Here is a 17452-nt window from a genome sequence, read left to right as displayed (position 1 = left end):
TAAGAGGACTAAATAAGGTAAAAGTGCTTCACGAAGTAAAGGTTTTTTATTCACCCATGGAATTTAGAGAAATAACTGATAGGGGTTCCATATTCATTCCTGCATTCCACAAACATGTTTTTCTTCTCTGCCGAGGTTGCCACTTCACCCCAATTCTTTAGGATTTGCGTGTCTCCTTTTTATAGCCAATGTCAGTTCCATCTGTGATGATTCCAGTGAAGGAATTACCCTGGCCTCCCTCACGCTGTGAAAAGTTAGAATAACCCCACCAGTGTAATAATGATTTACGCACCTGGAATTTTATTGCCTTAATAATAATCGCTAACATTAATTGGGCATCACTCGTGTGCCAGGTGCTTTGTGTACATTACCTCTCATTTAAACGTCACTCAGTGAAGTTAAAAACTGCCACCAGCCTCATTTACAAATCAGCAAACTGAAATTCAGGGAGCTCCAGGGAGCCACTCCAAGTTAGACATTTAGAAAATGGCAGAGATGTCATGAGAAGATGGCATGGATGTCCTTGCTGCCCAGACAGCGTAATAACTCCCCAGAACCCCAAGATAGGATGTTTCATGATTCTGTAGACAGGAGAAGAAGCATTTTGGGTCCATATATCTGTTCCATGCTGGATGGAACTCACCTCTCACGAGCCCTCTGTCTCCTTGCTTATAAAATGAGCCAAATGGACCAGAGAATGTCTACAGGATGTAGATGGTGAACTGTCTTCCAGGATCGCCAGCCACGGAGTATAGAGAGGGTCTGTCTACCTAGCTGAAGAGCTCTTGGCCTTCACCCTCCCGCTTTTTAGCTACAGTGGACCCCTAATGTCTGGGTGATCCCCGGGAGCTTTTTACCCCCATACCCACCAATGTAAGCTGCCCCGTCTGTCACCATGTACTTGTTGCGGTTTAATTTGGGAAAGGTCTGGTTCTTTTGTTCTTTCGTTGCACAAGCATTCTCTCTTTCCAGATCAAAAAATTTCTGTAAGACAAAAAGCCAAAAGAAGAAGAAGAAAAAAAAGTGGTAAGAAAGCAAAGCGGGTCAGTTGAGAGTGTTTGGGGTCTTGTTCACAAGCACAAAGGAGTCTATTATCCAAATATCAACAATAGACCTCATATTGGGTTATTAAAATGACACTCTTGTTACTTTGTATAGAGGAAGCTATTTTTACTCTCCATCCATATAGGCAACAACAAAGAAAATTAGCATGCTCAACTAGCTCTATAATTAACTCTGCAAAGCTAACAAATGAACACAAATTCCATTCTCTGAGCAGAGTGAGGGCTAGGAGGTTGTTTAATTCTCACTGTCTTATTCAGCAGGGCACACTGGCACTGGAAGCAGCCTCTGGGCGCTCTGTGTCACGCATGCCAACAAACTGAATGAATATTCTTACCCGGTGCATACATTATGTCAATGACTAGCCGATTCATCTGAGAATCTGCAAAGGTCAAAAGAGATTTTGCCGCAAGAACAAATGGTTTCCATTGGAACACCTAAGTTCACACAGGCTTTTTCAATGGGCAACTAAAAAAAAAAATCACAAATTCATACTATGGAATTCTAATGTCAGCATGACTCCAAAATTATTACTATTATTAGCTAATAATAATAATAATAATAATAATAATAAATAGCATTCTACTTCACCTAAGACCCAAAATAGAAGAGCTTGGGGAATGAGGCCTGGTTGCAGGGAAGACAGGCCTTAGAAATTTGGGCAATGTTGGTTGAAGTGTCCATTGTGAATGAGCCCATGCAACTCTGAAGGCTGAGCTTAGAGGAGACACACACTGAAGTCCAGGGTCTCAGGTCTCCACTGCAGTCTGGAACATGGATTCTAGACTCTAGGCTCTAGCCTCTGTGTGCTGGAAGGGAAGAGAGGCAGAGGGCAGATGTGGAAGATGAGACTTCGTGTGCAATTTTAAGGTTCTGCTTGTTCTAATTTGGTTTGGGAAAATACTGAGAGTTGGTCTGGCCTTGTGCTTCATGCTGGGGGAGGGGCAACCTGGTGATCATTAAGGGCCCATCTAGATTTTCCAAAAACTCTATTCTGAGCTTCATGTGGGAAACTTGTGAGATAGCAGAAAACAGACTAGAGTCTCTGACATTATTAGAGGTCTTAATGTGCTGGGAGAGAAGCAAAGAGATAAAAAAGAATTGGGTAATTTGTGGTGGTAATCTAATTGTACTGAAATGTGATTTTGATTGTATGTTAATAAATAAAGTTGCCCGGGGGTCAGAGCTATTAGAGCCATAGCAAGAGTGTGGCAGTGGTGGTATACGCCTTTAATCCCATAGATATCTGTGTGTTCAGGGATATAGCCAGCATTGGAGACATATGTCTTTAAGACCTAGGGGGCTATACATTCAGACAGTGACGAGGCAGTCACATGTTTGGGTTTACAACCAATGAGAAGGCAGAACAAAATACTTTAAATAGACAGGAAATAGAGCTCTCTATCGGGAAGCTGGGACACCGCAGGCGGAAGGGTGAGATTTTAGCTCTGAGCTCTGACCTCTCGGCTTTCTCTTTTGCATTGTTTCTGTGTTTCTTATTTAATAAGACGGTTGGTTACATCTATAGTAATTTATTAAACAAAATAATTCAAGTTAGCTGTGAAAATATTTTTTTAGATTATAATTTAAAAAATTAGGCATATGTATGTATGTTGAAATGTGGGTATGTGCGTGTAAATGCAGGTGTCCACAGAGGCCAGAGATGTTGAATTCCCTGGAGCTGGAGGTATAGATAGCTGTAAGCCACCTGAATCACCTGCTGTGGATGTTGGGAACTGAACTCGGGTCCTTTGTAAGAGCAGTGCATGTTCTTATTTGCTGAGCCACCTCTGCGGCCCTAAACTGACAATCTTGCAAACAACAGTCTCTCTCTGATGTCCTCAATGATACCAAGTCACATCTGGGCAGGGGATGAGAGCATCTACTTAGAGACAGAGTGCCCTGCCTGGTCCCAAACCATCTATCTGCCTTGTCAGGGCTCTTTGCCTCCTGCAGACACACTGTATGCAAAGTTTCTATACCCTACTTTTCTTGTAAGAGCTCCCTGGCCATCTGTGTCCTAGATGATAGGGCCATGTTTCCTTCCCACCCATGCTTGTCTTGACATTTAAAAATACATGGCCTCTGTTTTATAAAATGGCCAGCAGTGAGCTATTAATGTATGGCTTATTCAAGATTCATGACCATCTGTGTCCAAAATGGTGAAGCTGATGGGGTTCTACAGAGGCTACTATGGTGGATTCCTCTTTCTTTGCAGGATTTCAAATGCAAGAGCCTTAGATGCAAGCATGCTTTGGGGTCAGGAAGCTGCTTGGTGGGGAAGACCCTTGACTTTGGATGAAGGGAGATCAAGAGTGGCTGTGGGAGTGAATGTACCATAATGTGTGCTCCAGCTCCTAGAAACCTCATAAACTTGACAGAAGATCCTCTGATTTTACTCACTGACCTCCAGGATGCATAATGCTCACTGAGGATACCAAATCATAGATGCCAACAAAGAAAAATCTGGACAATGCTTGATCCATAGGAGGGTGTCCAAGTCTGGTACTGAAAACCCAGGCAAAGGCCCACATCTTGGGAGGTCATATGCCCTATTGGGAGAGTATTGCCTTTGTTTTGCTTAATGGGCATGCCGTGTCATTCAAATTACATTCTAAATAGCTTTGTTGATGCACATAGATTAGTGTTGCTATCAGCTTTGGTCTAGGAAGCATCTTTCTGCAGTGGTCAGTCGTTAATACAGAGACTCATAATTGGTTAGAGCATTGAGGAGACATGACTACTGAATCAGCCATAGATGGAGCATCTATACTCCGAGGCACACAGACCATCAGAGAGGAGGTAAGAGCTGGGAGAAGGAGCAGGGAGAGGTGGGAAGCCCTCACTGCTTGGCAGGACACAGCTGTTGCACCTTCGAATTTGAAATAAGCTGTGATAACCTGCACTAAATTTCCATAAGCCTGGGTCCATCAACACTCTGTCGTGGAAGAAGGTGGTGGGGAATGTGTGGTTCCATCCTTCCCTGGTGATGTATAAGCAGTTCGTGGTTGATGGGAAGGGAGAGGGAGAGACATTTTCTTCAGGTGTGTGGCTGCTCATGCCAGGTCCATGCTCCTGTAAACAATCCCTCTGTAAACAGCCACAAGGAAACTCACTGGGGAGAAAAAAAGACTTGGGTATTGCTCTGGGTTCTCTTTGCTCTCCTCACTGGTAGTATAGTCTATGTTATCACTGCGTTTCCCAGCTCCCCACCGTTTTTTTTTTTTAACTGCTTTCATTTGTGTATACCAGTTCAGCACATTTTTTGAACACTACGAGCTTTGTGTCAGTCCTTAGGAATAGTGACTAGACATCTGGTTTCTGTGTCACTTGACTTCCCCCGATGCTGTCCCCGAGCTGAAACCACTCCAGCATTTTCTTCTCTATGAAGAGGCATCATGCACAGCCGGACTGGTCTCTTGGGCCTTGCTGGCTCCCCGTATCAGTATCAACCTCTGCTTTTCCTCCCAGTATTTGATTTCAAATCCCAGTTGGAATCCTTACCCTGTCTTAGTTATTTCATATACTTTCAATTCTGGCCTACAAGACAGATGATTGGTAATAACCACAAACTTGTTTTCCTATTTCCAATACTTACAATGATATATAAATTCATAGACATGGGGGTGTCTGCTTCAGTTTTAAAAATTAAAGTTAAGTACAGAGTTGTACAGAGATAGAGACAGAAATTCTGGGGTCCCCTATATGGGAAGAAAGGAAAACAGGTAATGGTGCTGAGACTCTTGGACCAGGATCATCCTCAAGCCTCTTTCTTCTGTCCCAGTGAAACACAGCCACCCTCTGAACACACTCCCTTGTCTTCTGGTGTCACCCTGCGGGTGATGTCTGTAATGGGACGAAAGCTGAGAGGATGCCACCACCTGTAGGTCTAACCACGAAGTCTTCCGCTCCTCCCTCTGTGTGTCTCTGGGATATTGAGGGTCAGGGATAAGCTGGAAGTTGTGATTCAAGACGGATACTTCAGGGACCCTGCCATCATGTGTCCGCAGAGGCCTCAGGAAGCACAGGGCCTGTCCTAGAGTGGAGTCTCAGCACACGGCTGTTGAATGCGCAGGGGCTTGGTTTGAAAACTCAGGACAAAGGGATTAGCAGTCACCAGTCAGCTGAAGGTGGGGAAGAGTGCTGTAGGCTGAGGAAAGAGCACCCACAAAGGTCCTGAGGGGAGGAGGCAAGGAAAATCAAAGGGGAGCCTGAGAGTTAAGTTAGCACATTTTGTGGGTACTGTGGTTTGAATGGGGAATATCTCCCATAGGCTCATGAGATTGAACACTTAGTCTAGTGGGTGGTGCTATTTTAGGGAGGAGGTAGGACCTACCTGAAGAAGTAGGTCTGTGGGCAGGGGTGGGACAGCCCAAGGTCTGTCCTTCCTGACAGGCCAAGATGTAACAGGTCAAACTGTCAACTCATGCCAGCAAGGCACAAGTCCCAGTCACTGTGAAACTGGGGGATTAAGTCAATCCTGCCTCCCTTCCATCACTTCCTGTCAGATATTTCATCACGATGATGTGAAAAGGGGGTTATTAGCAGCTCCCCACCTTGCCTTCTTCTGGGCGTCCAGAGATGGATGAGCACGTGACCTAGAGATTGGAGCAAGCCCAGGGGGCAGGGCTGGTGGAACGGTGGGCAGGGTCAGCGTGTGTTGATGGACGTTTCAACTCTTTGTCAATGTTACGAATAAGATTAGTAGGTGAATGAAGTGGTTCCAGTAAAGTGTGTCCTTGAAGGGGCTGAGGAGCTGGCTGGAGGGTAAAGTGGTTACTGTCTCCACTTGATAACCTGAGTTTGGATTCCTAGCGTCCACATAAAGCTTGGCAGGCAGCTGTGCATAACATTAGTGATGGGGGCAGATGGAGACAGGTGGCCCCTGGAGCTTGGTGGCTAGCCAGTCTAGCCAAATTAGTGAGCTTCAGGTTTGGTGAGAGAGACTCTGTCTCAAAAACAAAACAAAACAAAACAAAACAAAACAAAACAAAACAAAACAAAACAAAACAAAACAAAAAAACAGGTAGAGAGCAACTGAGGAGGACATTTGATGCTGACCTCTACATCCCCTTTCCCCACTGTGTGTGTGGTGTGTAGACATGTAAAGGGAATAAGACCTTTTTATTTAATAACACAGGCAATAAAACACTTACAACTTTCAAGCTGCAGTTGGCTATCTCGGTGCAAATAGCTTTAAGAGACGAAATGAAGTTAAATGTGAGGGGGTCAGTCTCCTTCCAGAAGCTAATGAGGAGCCGGACTTTAACGCTTCGTAACACCAAAGCTTCTCTTATTTTCCCATCTAAATCTGGCCAGTATGTCCTGCAGAGGACAAAGAAAGAAAACTAGTTGAGAAATAAATTTTACTTGACAGCAGAACGCGTTGCTGTTTCTTTGTGTGTTGCTTTATTCTGTAACATGTCAACCATCTTGTAGGATAGCTTGATGACACAGACCTTTGGAAGTAGCCACCAAGAGGTGATGTGTTTCTGGGACCTCCTTACAGAAGATCTTTTTATACAAGGCCCATATATAGACCTGATAGAAGGTCTCAGGTCCATGGGGTGAAGCTATGTGGAGCCAGTGTGCAGATGGACTGACCACCCTGGGTTGTCCTTAGTTTACCTCCTATGCTTTCCAGGCCTCACTGTGGTGTGAGCATCTACCTTTGGGCAGAATTAGCTATGGGTCTTGCACACTTCCTCCCCGATGTCACGCCAGCCTATGTTCTTCGATGGCATCCCTCATTGTCCATTGAACTTCCACTCTGCTTATCTGAGCTGTCCACTGCTCTTATCTCCAGGTTGTCTTGAGCACCATCTCTCCAGCCCCAGGCATCCACAGCTCCCCTCCCTCCTTCCCTTGGGCTGGACACTGGGAATCCTCCATCAGGCCACAGCTTCCTCTGCTGTCTAAGCCTCTTCCCATGCCAATTCTTCCGGAAGACATAGCTTCTCAGCCCTTGGCATGTGTTTCTATTGTCACGTGGTCCCTGGGCTGAAGTGTGTGTGCATGTGATCTTCTGCTCCACCCATCCCCCATCACGTCGTTTCAGAGGTGTCAGGCCACGTTATTGGGAACTGTGGCCTGTCGGTGCTGTAACCATGGCATCGCCAGGAGGCTGCTCTCTGTCTGACCCTCTCTCTCTCTGATCCTCCTGCCCTCGAACCTCCCTTTTCTCAGTCACATGAAGCCTGTCCTTTATTCCTGATGGGATCTATGATCCCCCAAATTCTGACCCCTCTAGCTCCTCCTGGTCTCTTTTGCCTGGACAACCCAATTCCCGTTATGACCACCTGCAGGCCACGTGTCCCTCTACCTTCCTCTTGATCCTCCCATGTCCTAAATCCCAGGTGGTACTAGAATGCTCTGTCAGTTTCTAGGGACTACCAGGAATGGTCACCTCAGCCTTGTACTCTAAATTGATCCTTTACCACAGTTCTTTTCTCTGTCAAACTCACCTCTACAGCCACCAACATGACTGCCTAAAAACGGGTGTGGTCCTGTCACTCCTTCCATTAAAGCACCAAAGCCTCCCCAAATCATGAGACTCTCTAGTGAGCAGCCTCCCCCGACCCCCTTGCTCCCCATCCCTGCTTCCTCTCCAGTGTGGTTTATCACTACCTCATCTTGGCTCTGTGATCCAGCATTGAACCTGGCTGGCCTTTTTCAACACCCGAAGTTTGCTCACACTGTCCCCTTTACCTGGAACAATCCCCTTTCCCATGACCCCACCATTTCTTGTCTACTTCGTGAATGCTTTATGTAATTTACGTAAGACTTGCTCAATACACTTTCTCTAATTCTGGCATGGCATTGTGGGGGCCATTCAGTGTCCTGTTTTCTGTAAACCCCTTCAGTCCCATTCATACATCTGTGTTCTAATAATCTTCCCTGTGCCTCTCTGCCCACTTCAGATAGCATTCCAGGGCACATGCATTCATGCTGTAATCATAAATGAACATATATCAGCAGACAGTTGTTAAATTTATACATGAATGAAGGCTGTTATTATAGTAATTTCCTGTTATCCATGGGGATCTTCCAGAGACTCCCAGAGAAGGCTTGGAAAACTTCAGATACTACTGGACACTACATATTCCCTGCTTGTTCTTCAATGTGCAGACTCAGCAAATAAGGTATTGGCAATAATAACTAATATGGTAGAACAATTTTAGTAATATAATACACTAAAATAAAACTTATTTAAAACTCATAAATTGATTTTTAAATAGTGTTTTATTACTTCCTTGAGAATTTCATACAATATATTTTGATGATATTCATTCCCCTCCACAAATTGCTTTTTTTTTTCTCTTGGAACTTTCCATTTGATATTTTTAGACTGTGGTTAAACTGCAGGAGGGGAGGATTACTGGACCTCGACATATTCACTCATCCTGCACACATGTACCTATTTCCTTCTGAAAGATGCACTTGACATGACTGAAGAGTCAAATCAGGAGCAACTCCAAATCGAGACCTAATCAGTGAATTCCAGAAAGAAAGAAAGAGCATTTGTTGGCTCTGGCAGGAACAATTGAAACTGGACTTTCCATTTTTTAAAATGTAATGTTAAAAATAATTTTTAGGTTAGCATCCAAGGTAATAAATAGGTCTTGCCATGCCATCTTCATAGCTATCTGCCATCGTGCCTTGCTCTCATTCGTTTGTTTTGGTGGTCACTGTTTGTAGCACAGGGGAATGAACCCAGAGCCTTGCAAACATTAGGCAAATGCTCTCTGTCTGAGCCGATCCCCATCGGCGGTTCTGATTTTTTTTTTAATTGTAGGATTTATTGCATCATCATCACACTCTCTGCAACTTGAAAGGCAGGAATCCCAACCTTGATGATGTATGTTTAGGTCATCTCTGTCTTGAGAGTTCATGACTTTTCTCCTTTCATTTAGGTAGCTGGCAGTGAAGGGACTAACTTTTAAATCTAAGGTATCAATTAATTCTACAAATACACTGAATTCACTTCAGAACCTCCCTATTTTTTAGGATTATGTAAATGCAAGACCAGTTTGATTTCTAAATAAAATGCATTTGTATGATTGAGAAGAATGTAATTATAATTGGAACATTTGAGCTACGTATTTTTCTCTGGTGCCCTTTTGTTTGGAAATCTGAACGTATAAGCTTGAAACTTGATTTGTTTCTGTCCATGTCCTGTAGGTAGTCTCAGTAAGCTTATTTATTTGCTGAGCTGGGCTTGGTGGAAACTTTATTTGGTCTGTTGACTCTCTTTATATTTGAGGTGAATAAATGTTTCTGGTTTTTTTAAATTCATTTTTTTAAGGTTAGCTCCCGAAACAATGAGTTTCAGCATGGTATCTTCACACGCAATGCAAGAAGTATTTGAACAAAAGCCAGAATGATAAATGACTAAGGTATGAGCTTTCAGATTGGTCTCTGGCTCTTTAAACATCTTTACATTTTCCCCTACTTATAAGATTTTTGTTTCTTTGAGACAAAGTTTCACCCTGTAGCCTAGCCTGGATTTAAACAATGTAGCCTTGGATGATCTTGAACTCCCTCCTGTCTCAGCCTCCCCAAATCTGAGAATACAGGTGTGTACCACCACACGCCACAGCCACCACCCCCAGACTATGAAAGACCTCAGTTTTGCCCATGGGAGTCTATGGGACAGTTTTGTTAGTCTTGAGACATCATCATCCCAGAATCCCATGAACTTAGTCCCCCATCCTCCTTGGTAATGGGATAACCAAGCACAAGATGCTATGTTTCCGGAGGAAAGCTGACTTCTAAAATTTAGTCTCAAGCCAAATGAACAGGAGGCATAGGAACGATGGGGAAGTGTGTGGGAAAATCTATGAACATTTAAAAGATTCACAATGTCTTAAAGTAGCTCTGTGTTAATAACATGCCTCTTACAGCTTGAAATGTTTTCCCACTGTCGGGAAGTGACCCATTTCTGGCAGGTTTTTTGCAATCTTATATTCATTTGCATAAAGATGCTACATATTATGCATATGTGGGATTGGCAAGATGAAAAATTTTCAAGTAATACATGGCACACTTAATCATTTAAGCTCACTAAATGGCTATTTTGAAATTATAATTTTCCCGGAATGATGAAGGTCTTCATTTGCAGTCAGAAATGTGCATTTTGGAAAGTGTTTCCTGGTTAAACTAATTATTGAAAACACTGACAAGCACGGAAAGTTCTGTCCTTGCAGCAAGCAAGCAAAAGAGGGAATCCTGGGTGTGGTCCGACATTATGTGTGAGTATTCTCCTGAAAGCTTTGTCGTATATTCTGCCCCTGAATCATTTCCCAGTTACTATGTGATCCAACTGGGGAACTGAGAAGTTATCCACTGTAAAGATACTCTTCTTCTCATATGGAAGGGTACATGGTCTGAGAACACATATTTTAAATTCCCTCCTCCTTCACATTAGGGGCACGGAAGGAAATGCTTTTCTGTCTAGGTAATTTTCAAAGTGGAGTTTACCCAATCTTCTTTCTGAGATTGCTCTCATGCCTGTAGGATAAACTAGTGAGGTACTCCTGCAGAGTGAGACCCTGAGCCTTTAAATTGGACACCCTTGGGAAGGAACTGCATAATGGGCAAATTGTAGATGCACAACGACAGCATGACATGCACATCTGGAGCCCAGAGGCCCGAGCACCCCCCAGAGTGCAGGTTGGAAAGTTCCTGACCTTTTTGTGCTCGTACTGGATATAGGCAGGTAGTCTGTGACAGCAATGTACACATACTGCTTGGCATCATCAATCACGCTGTAGATGGCGTCAATGTCAAAGCTTCTGTTTTTAGGACAGAAGAGTTTGGGAGAATTCTGTGAAGATATAAAATGCAAGATGTTAGAGTCGAATTGTAGGCATCTGTGCGTTTAAAAGTTTTTTTTTTATTTGTGTTGGTAGATCTTTTTTTTTTAAAGATTTATTTATTTATTATGTATACAGAAGAGGGCGTCAGATCTCATTACAGATGGTTGTGAGCCACCATGTGGGTACTGGGAATTGAACTCAGGACCTCTGGAAGAGCAGTCGGTGCTCTTAACCTCTAAGCCATCTCTCCAGCCCCAAGATATATTTTTTGTTTGTTTGTTTTTGTTTTTCGAGACAGGGTTTCTCTGTGTAGCTTTGGTGCCTTTCCTGGAACTCACTTGGTAGCCCAAGCTGGCCTCGAACTCACAGAGATCAGCCTGGCTCTGCCTCCCGAGTGCTGGGATTAAAGGCGTGCGCCACCACCGCCCGGCTATGTTGGTAGATCTTGGTGGTTTATCGTTAATTACATGAGATGTAAACCTCCTGTCTGTTTTTCTTCCCTCCCTCCCTCCCTCCCTCCCTCCCTCCCTCCCTCCCTCCCTCCTTTCTTTCTTTCTTTCTTTCTTTTTTTCTTTCTTTCTTTCTGGCTTTTTGAGACAGGGTTTCTCTGTGTAGCTTTGGTTGTCCTGGAACTAGCTCTGTAGACCAGGCTGGCCTTGAACTTACAGAGATCCACCTGTCTTTGCCATGTACCACCACCACCCGACTTCCTTTCTGCTTCTTGATCAGTTTACAACAAAGCTAGTTTGGGTTTTTATCAAAGCTGAGGCAGGATATGCCTCAAGTCCTTGAAGTCTGTCCCAGAAGGGAAATTTTGTTTTCCATGCACACCTTGCTACTGTGAGAGCAACCTGCCTCAGCCTTATGTGACTCTAGGATTCTCTCCTCTTCCACGTGGCTGAGGATTTTTCACAAGTATTATTTACAGACTTATATACACATAGAGAGAGCAATTTATTCTAGAAGTCATTTCATCTGAGAAGTGATATTAGCCATAAAAATATCCAAGACACAAATCTAAAAGTCTTATTTTTCTGGACCTTTCATAGAGTTGGGAAGAGGAGTGCTGACGGTAGAGATCATCTATAACCCTCCAAAAAAAACCCAAGTTACTGTGATGCCCAAACCCATCAAGAGAGTCAGAGAAGAAAGACACTGTGCCAGACATCAGCAAAATGAGAAAAGAGGCAAATGATGCTGGAGGTATGTTTCTCATGTCTGAACTTCCTTACAAACATAGGTTCTTTTTAGATGCAGATGGTATAGCAAGGGGAAGATATTCTTCAGAATCTTCATTGTTTTCCCAGTGGGGAGGGTTAGAAAGAGCATCTCCTGTAAGTGCCGCCTTTTTCTGACAAGCAGTTCGCTGCGGGAAGCATGGGTGCACAAAAGAGAAGACAAAGGTTTCTGGAACTGTCTGGAATGAATGGCACCACGGGTCAATAAGAGTTCCCAAGTCATTTGTCCCCAGTGCCTTAACCTGCATTAGTGGGAATCTCACCCTATTATATGGTTCACAGAATGAAGGTACTGGGATGAACATCTCCCCACAGAAGGAGCAAAGTGGCTATTTAGGGGCATATTAAGGGTAAACACTTTCCAGGCATCCCTGCCGGAAAAGTTCTTGTGATGGCTAATAGTGATTGTTAACTGGCTAATAGTGATTGTTAACTGGCTAATAGTGATTATTAACTCAACAGGCTCTAGAATCATTGAAGAGATGAGCCCATGGGCATGATTCTGAGAGAATGCTTAGATCAGGTAAACTGAGGTGGAAAGACCCACCTTTACTGTGGGTGGCAGTATTCTATGGAGTATTATGGAGAAGGCAAGCTGAGCACCAGCATTCAGCTTCCACTGTTTCCCAACTGCAGATGTGATGTGAGCTGAATAAACCCTCCCTCCATCAAGTTGCTTCCCTAAGATATGTGGACCCAGCAGTGAGAAAGATAAGCAATAAAGTCTTCTTGGCCAGCAGTAGGCAAGGTATACTTTGGATTAGTTATTTTGCTTTTCGAAGGAAGATAAACTTCCATTCTTTAGTGGGAAAAAAATGCATTCAAATGTTCTTCCAAACCCATTGCCTTGTCTCCATGACATTTAACAAATAGATACTCGTGGCTTTCAGGATGAAGTCCTGTTTGGGGATGAGTACCCCTGGCTGTTATTCTGCCCCCCACCCCCATGTCCCCAGCCTATGACTGTGTCCTCATCGCCTCTGCTTCCTGACATTTGCTCCACTGGGACCTTGGGTGACACGCTTCCCTGCTTGTCCCACCGGAGCTCTCTCTAAATTCCAGCTCAGATACATGGCTTCCATGAAACATTTTCTTTCTTTCTTAGATCTTCAGATGGAGGCTGCCTCTGGGCTCCTGGGCTGCATGTTTCTTTTTCTTTCTTATCAACTCCTTCCCTCCTTTATTTTCTCCATCTCTCCATCCCTGGGAATGGTGGGAACCAGGGCTTTCCTTAGGCTAGGCAAGCACTTTACCACTGAGCTGCATCCCCAGTGACGGCCTCACCATTTCAACCATGCTGTGTCAGGGCATTGAGTCATACTGCTGCACAACCCTTCCCACAATCCACCTCCAGAGTTTACCCTCTACCTTATTTAGCACATTCGGAGATAAAATTGTTTGAACTTGCCTCTCTGTCAGCTAGACTGTTTCCAGCGTGATTTTAGGGGTTGTGTTTTATTCATTTTTCCTATATCATTAAAATCATACATTCAAATGATTTAATTTCTTCAGCCTGTTTGGCCTGTCTTAGACATGGCTCGGGGTGCCACGGAGCAGCTGAGGAACTGCTCTCTGGACAGGTCCCTGGGCTCTGAAGCATGTCCAAACACTCATGGTTTTGTTTCAGTTAAGAACTTCCTGAGTTTCATCCTGGGATCCCAAACTGAGCTTTGCTTTTGGAGAGAAGCACATTTAGGCGGGGAATGGTTGGGGGCTATTGTGCCCCATTGTCAGGGCGAGAGTGAGAGTTCCTGTGATTTAGGCCAGATTCCACACTTAGAGCCCAAGAACATTAGCATACACCATCTACCTGTAGTCTCCCTTCCGTCTCGCCTCTACCCCCACCCCACCCCCTTTGTCTCCCTCTCTCCCTTCCTTCCCTTCATGAGACAGAGTCTCGCTGTGTAACCTCAGTTGTCCTGAAGTCTCTGTGTGTAGCCCAGGCTGACCCTAGATTAGCAGCAATCTTCCAGCCTCTGTCTCCAAGCTCTGGGATCACAGGCATCACTAGGCATGGCTAGTCTGCTTCTTAATGGAGTTAGTAAGATTCTCGCCCTCTCACGCTGGTGCACTCTGAGGACTGAAGAGGAGAATAGCCTGCTCTCTGCATGGGTCATGGGCACGTGGCTGGTTGCTTTATCAGCAGATATTCCTAGGTGTCTGCCATGCTCCAGGCTCAGGTCTAGGCAAGTGGCATGTGTCAGTGGTTAAGGTAAGCTCTGTGTACTGTGGAGCTTCATGATACTGCTTCATTGGTTGGCGTGTTTGCATATCTGCCAGCTCTTGGGCTGCACTTTTATTTATTTATTTATTTTACAGCTCCTGCCCCTTGTACCACGCACATATTTCATGCTCAGTAAGTAACTGTGAAATGAACATGAATGTACTTCATAAACTGATAAACATTCCACATTTATCTCACCCCAACCTCTATTCTTAGTTGGAGTAGCTGCATTCTAATTTTTTTGTCCCCATGTAGACATCATTATGGGCATTAATCTGGGTTAGTCTTTCTTGAGTTCCCTTTGCCTAACACAACGCTTGGGGCCTGGCAGGTACCCCATGTGTCTATTAAGGGAAGATGTGATTATTTACGCCAGTGTCTTTGCATCTGGGGCCTTGGTTCTACCCCCATAGACAGTATAATGTCCCTAAATATACAACAACATGAAAGAATGATGTACTGCTCTGCTAGAATGCTAACTGGCTTCCACTGTGCAGAGAGGTGGATGCTACATTCTTCCCCTCAGCACTTCAGAAGGAATGTGATAATCTTGGTGAGGTGTGTTCCTTCATTGCACAGTTGAAGTAGAAGGCAAGACTACAGAGCCTGCTTGATGTTTCAGCTGCCTTTACCGATCAAGAATTCTTGAGGCACCTTGTGTCTGGCTTAATCTAGGTTTTCTCTTGGATCAGTAAGTGTTGGATGTGTGCATATTTTATTTTGAATACTCAGTCAGTAGGTACCTTGTAGAGAATTTAGTAGGTTTCCAATTTACTTCACAATGGTCTCCTGGTTTTTAAAAAGGTCATGCATGGTGTCTTTCTAGACTATATACATTGAGATAACAAAACATGGAAAGAAAACCCACAGAATAGGAGAGAAGACGTGCAAATTTTCCATTTGCCAAGGGCCTTGTACAAAGAATGTAGAAGACCTCCCTAGAAGCTCTCCTAGTGGATACTGAGTACAAATGAAAGATGTAGTCAGCACATAGCAACATTTAGGGCACACCCACTAGGAAGGTTACCGTGAGACAGAAACAAGAAATGTTGACAGGAACATGGATATATGATGGGTAGGATTTTAGAATGGTACACCCATTTGGAAAGCAATTTAATAGTATCTCAAAATGATGAACAATCAGCAATTCTATTCCTAAGTATAAACCCCAAGGATCTGAAAACGCACTTAGATAGAATCTTGGATATGAATGTTCACAGGGGACATATATACAAGAGCTCGAATATAGAGACACCAAACGTCTATTAACCAACACACACTTACACAAAGTATTTAATATTTACAATACAATATTATTTAGCCATAAAAAGAAGCAAAGGAACTACTGGTAAATCCATAAATCCATGCTATAACATGCTTGGAGTATGCTAGGTGAAAAAAATAAACAGTCACAAAAGACTACCTTTTGTAAAAAGACTATGTTTAGATAAAATCTCCATGAAAGGGTACATATATAAAGGTCTAGATCAGAGGTTTCTAGGGCTGTGGGAGGGGAAAACAGAATGTAACTGCTAATGATTATGGCAATTCCCTTGTAGTGAAGAAATCATTCTGAAATGTGATGGTGCTGATGACTGCAGAGTCTTTTGGATACACCAAAACTCATGGAACTATGAACTCTAAAAGCACTAAGTTCACAGTAAATAACTTCTATCTCAATAAAGCTGCTAAAATATAAGTATTAATAGAAAATAGGAGCTTTAGGAAGGAATATGGTGTGCTACCTTTTCTTCATAGCAGCCCTGAGTTCTTTTCAGTGTCTTCCCCTCTCAACTGATACATCTCCCTGACTGACAGGCAGATGAACTGATTAAGAACAAGAAATGAAACCCGTCTCATACCTGATCAATATAAACAATCCATGAACAAATGAAACTTTGGCCTAGAAAGCCAATGTGTAGGGTTTTTTCAAGTACATTAAGGTCTGTGAAAAGAAATCTACAAGACATAAACCCCACTCTCACCCCTTTCCATCTTCTGACTTCAAATATGTAATAATCACAGTTATCTGCTACCTGGGAACTAGAAGTCATATAGATAAGTCTAACCACATGCCAATTTTTGGTTCATGAGAAAACTATAAATAATTCCTATTTTTTATCATAACTTGAAATTTGTATTTAGTTGTAGTGAGTTAGGAATGATCAAAACTCTAGATCATAACTGGAAATTTGCTCTTAATTTTAGTGAGTTGGGAATGATCCACACTCTATATCACAACTGGAAATTTGTATTTAATTATACTGAATTAGGAATGATCAAAAGTATAATTTTAGGACTGGTGATTCTTCGAGTCTTCAGATAGTCTCCGCGTGTGTTCAACTTAGTTTTGGGACTGTCAGCTTCCAAAAATATGATGTACTATTTTTTTTTACAACAAATATATTGAACTTAAATTAGTTTGCCTTGGCATTTGCTTGGCATATATTACTGAAGAAGCTATATACATTCTGGAACTTCACATCAACATTACTATCAATAAATCCAGTCTAACATTTATTTATTTATTGCTGCTTTCAAAACATTGAGTGAGGTCTGGGGAATATAAATTATAAAGAGGGCATGCAATCTTTAGAGTCTTATAAAATTATGGGGAAAACATCATAAACAAATAATTACAAAGTTCTGATAAATAAAAGAGTGAGAGCAAAGAGCCAGTTCTGAAGGCGGGGCTTCTCTAAGGGTTAAAAAAATACAGGTAAGACTTTATTATCTTCTCAAAATCAGGTGTGTGTGCGTGTGCATGTATGTGTGCATATGTATGCACATGGCGATATATACATATACATACACACACACATGCATACACACACACACACACACACACACACACATATTGCATATGAGTATGCTGGTTGATTTTTGTCAGCTTGACACAAACCCAGACATATTTGGGAAAGGAAATCTTAACTGAAAAAAAAAAAAATCTCTTCATGAGATTGTCCTGTAGGCAATACTGTGAGGTATTGTCTTGGTGAATGATTGATGTGGGAGGACCCAGATCATTGTAGATGACGCTGTTTCTGGGCTGGTGGTCATGGAATAGTACAAGAAAGTAGGCTGAGCTAGCCATAAGGAGCAAGCCGGTA

At 43.0% G+C, this 17452-nt stretch overlaps 1 protein-coding gene across 4 annotated transcripts in view; it reads right to left on the bottom strand.

Moving 5' to 3' along the window:
* Pld5 (phospholipase D family member 5) overlaps nucleotides 1-17452 on the bottom strand; it is a 329510-nt gene that overhangs the window by 5109 nt on the left and 306949 nt on the right. For all 4 annotated transcript variants that reach the window (XM_028865531.2, XM_028865532.2, XM_028865534.1 and 1 more), the window contains 3 exons: nucleotides 10752-10888; nucleotides 6219-6387; nucleotides 870-984 (listed from right to left, as the gene is read on the bottom strand). In XM_028865531.2, coding sequence (XP_028721364.1) covers nucleotides 870-984; nucleotides 6219-6387; nucleotides 10752-10888 — 421 coding nt within the window. The remainder of the gene's footprint in view (nucleotides 1-869; nucleotides 985-6218; nucleotides 6388-10751; nucleotides 10889-17452) is intronic.

This window comes from Peromyscus leucopus, chromosome 15 (genome assembly GCF_004664715.2).
Source record: "Peromyscus leucopus breed LL Stock chromosome 15, UCI_PerLeu_2.1, whole genome shotgun sequence".
Classification (NCBI taxonomy): Eukaryota; Metazoa; Chordata; class Mammalia; order Rodentia; family Cricetidae; genus Peromyscus; species Peromyscus leucopus.
This window is presented reverse-complemented; position numbering and strand designations above follow the sequence as displayed.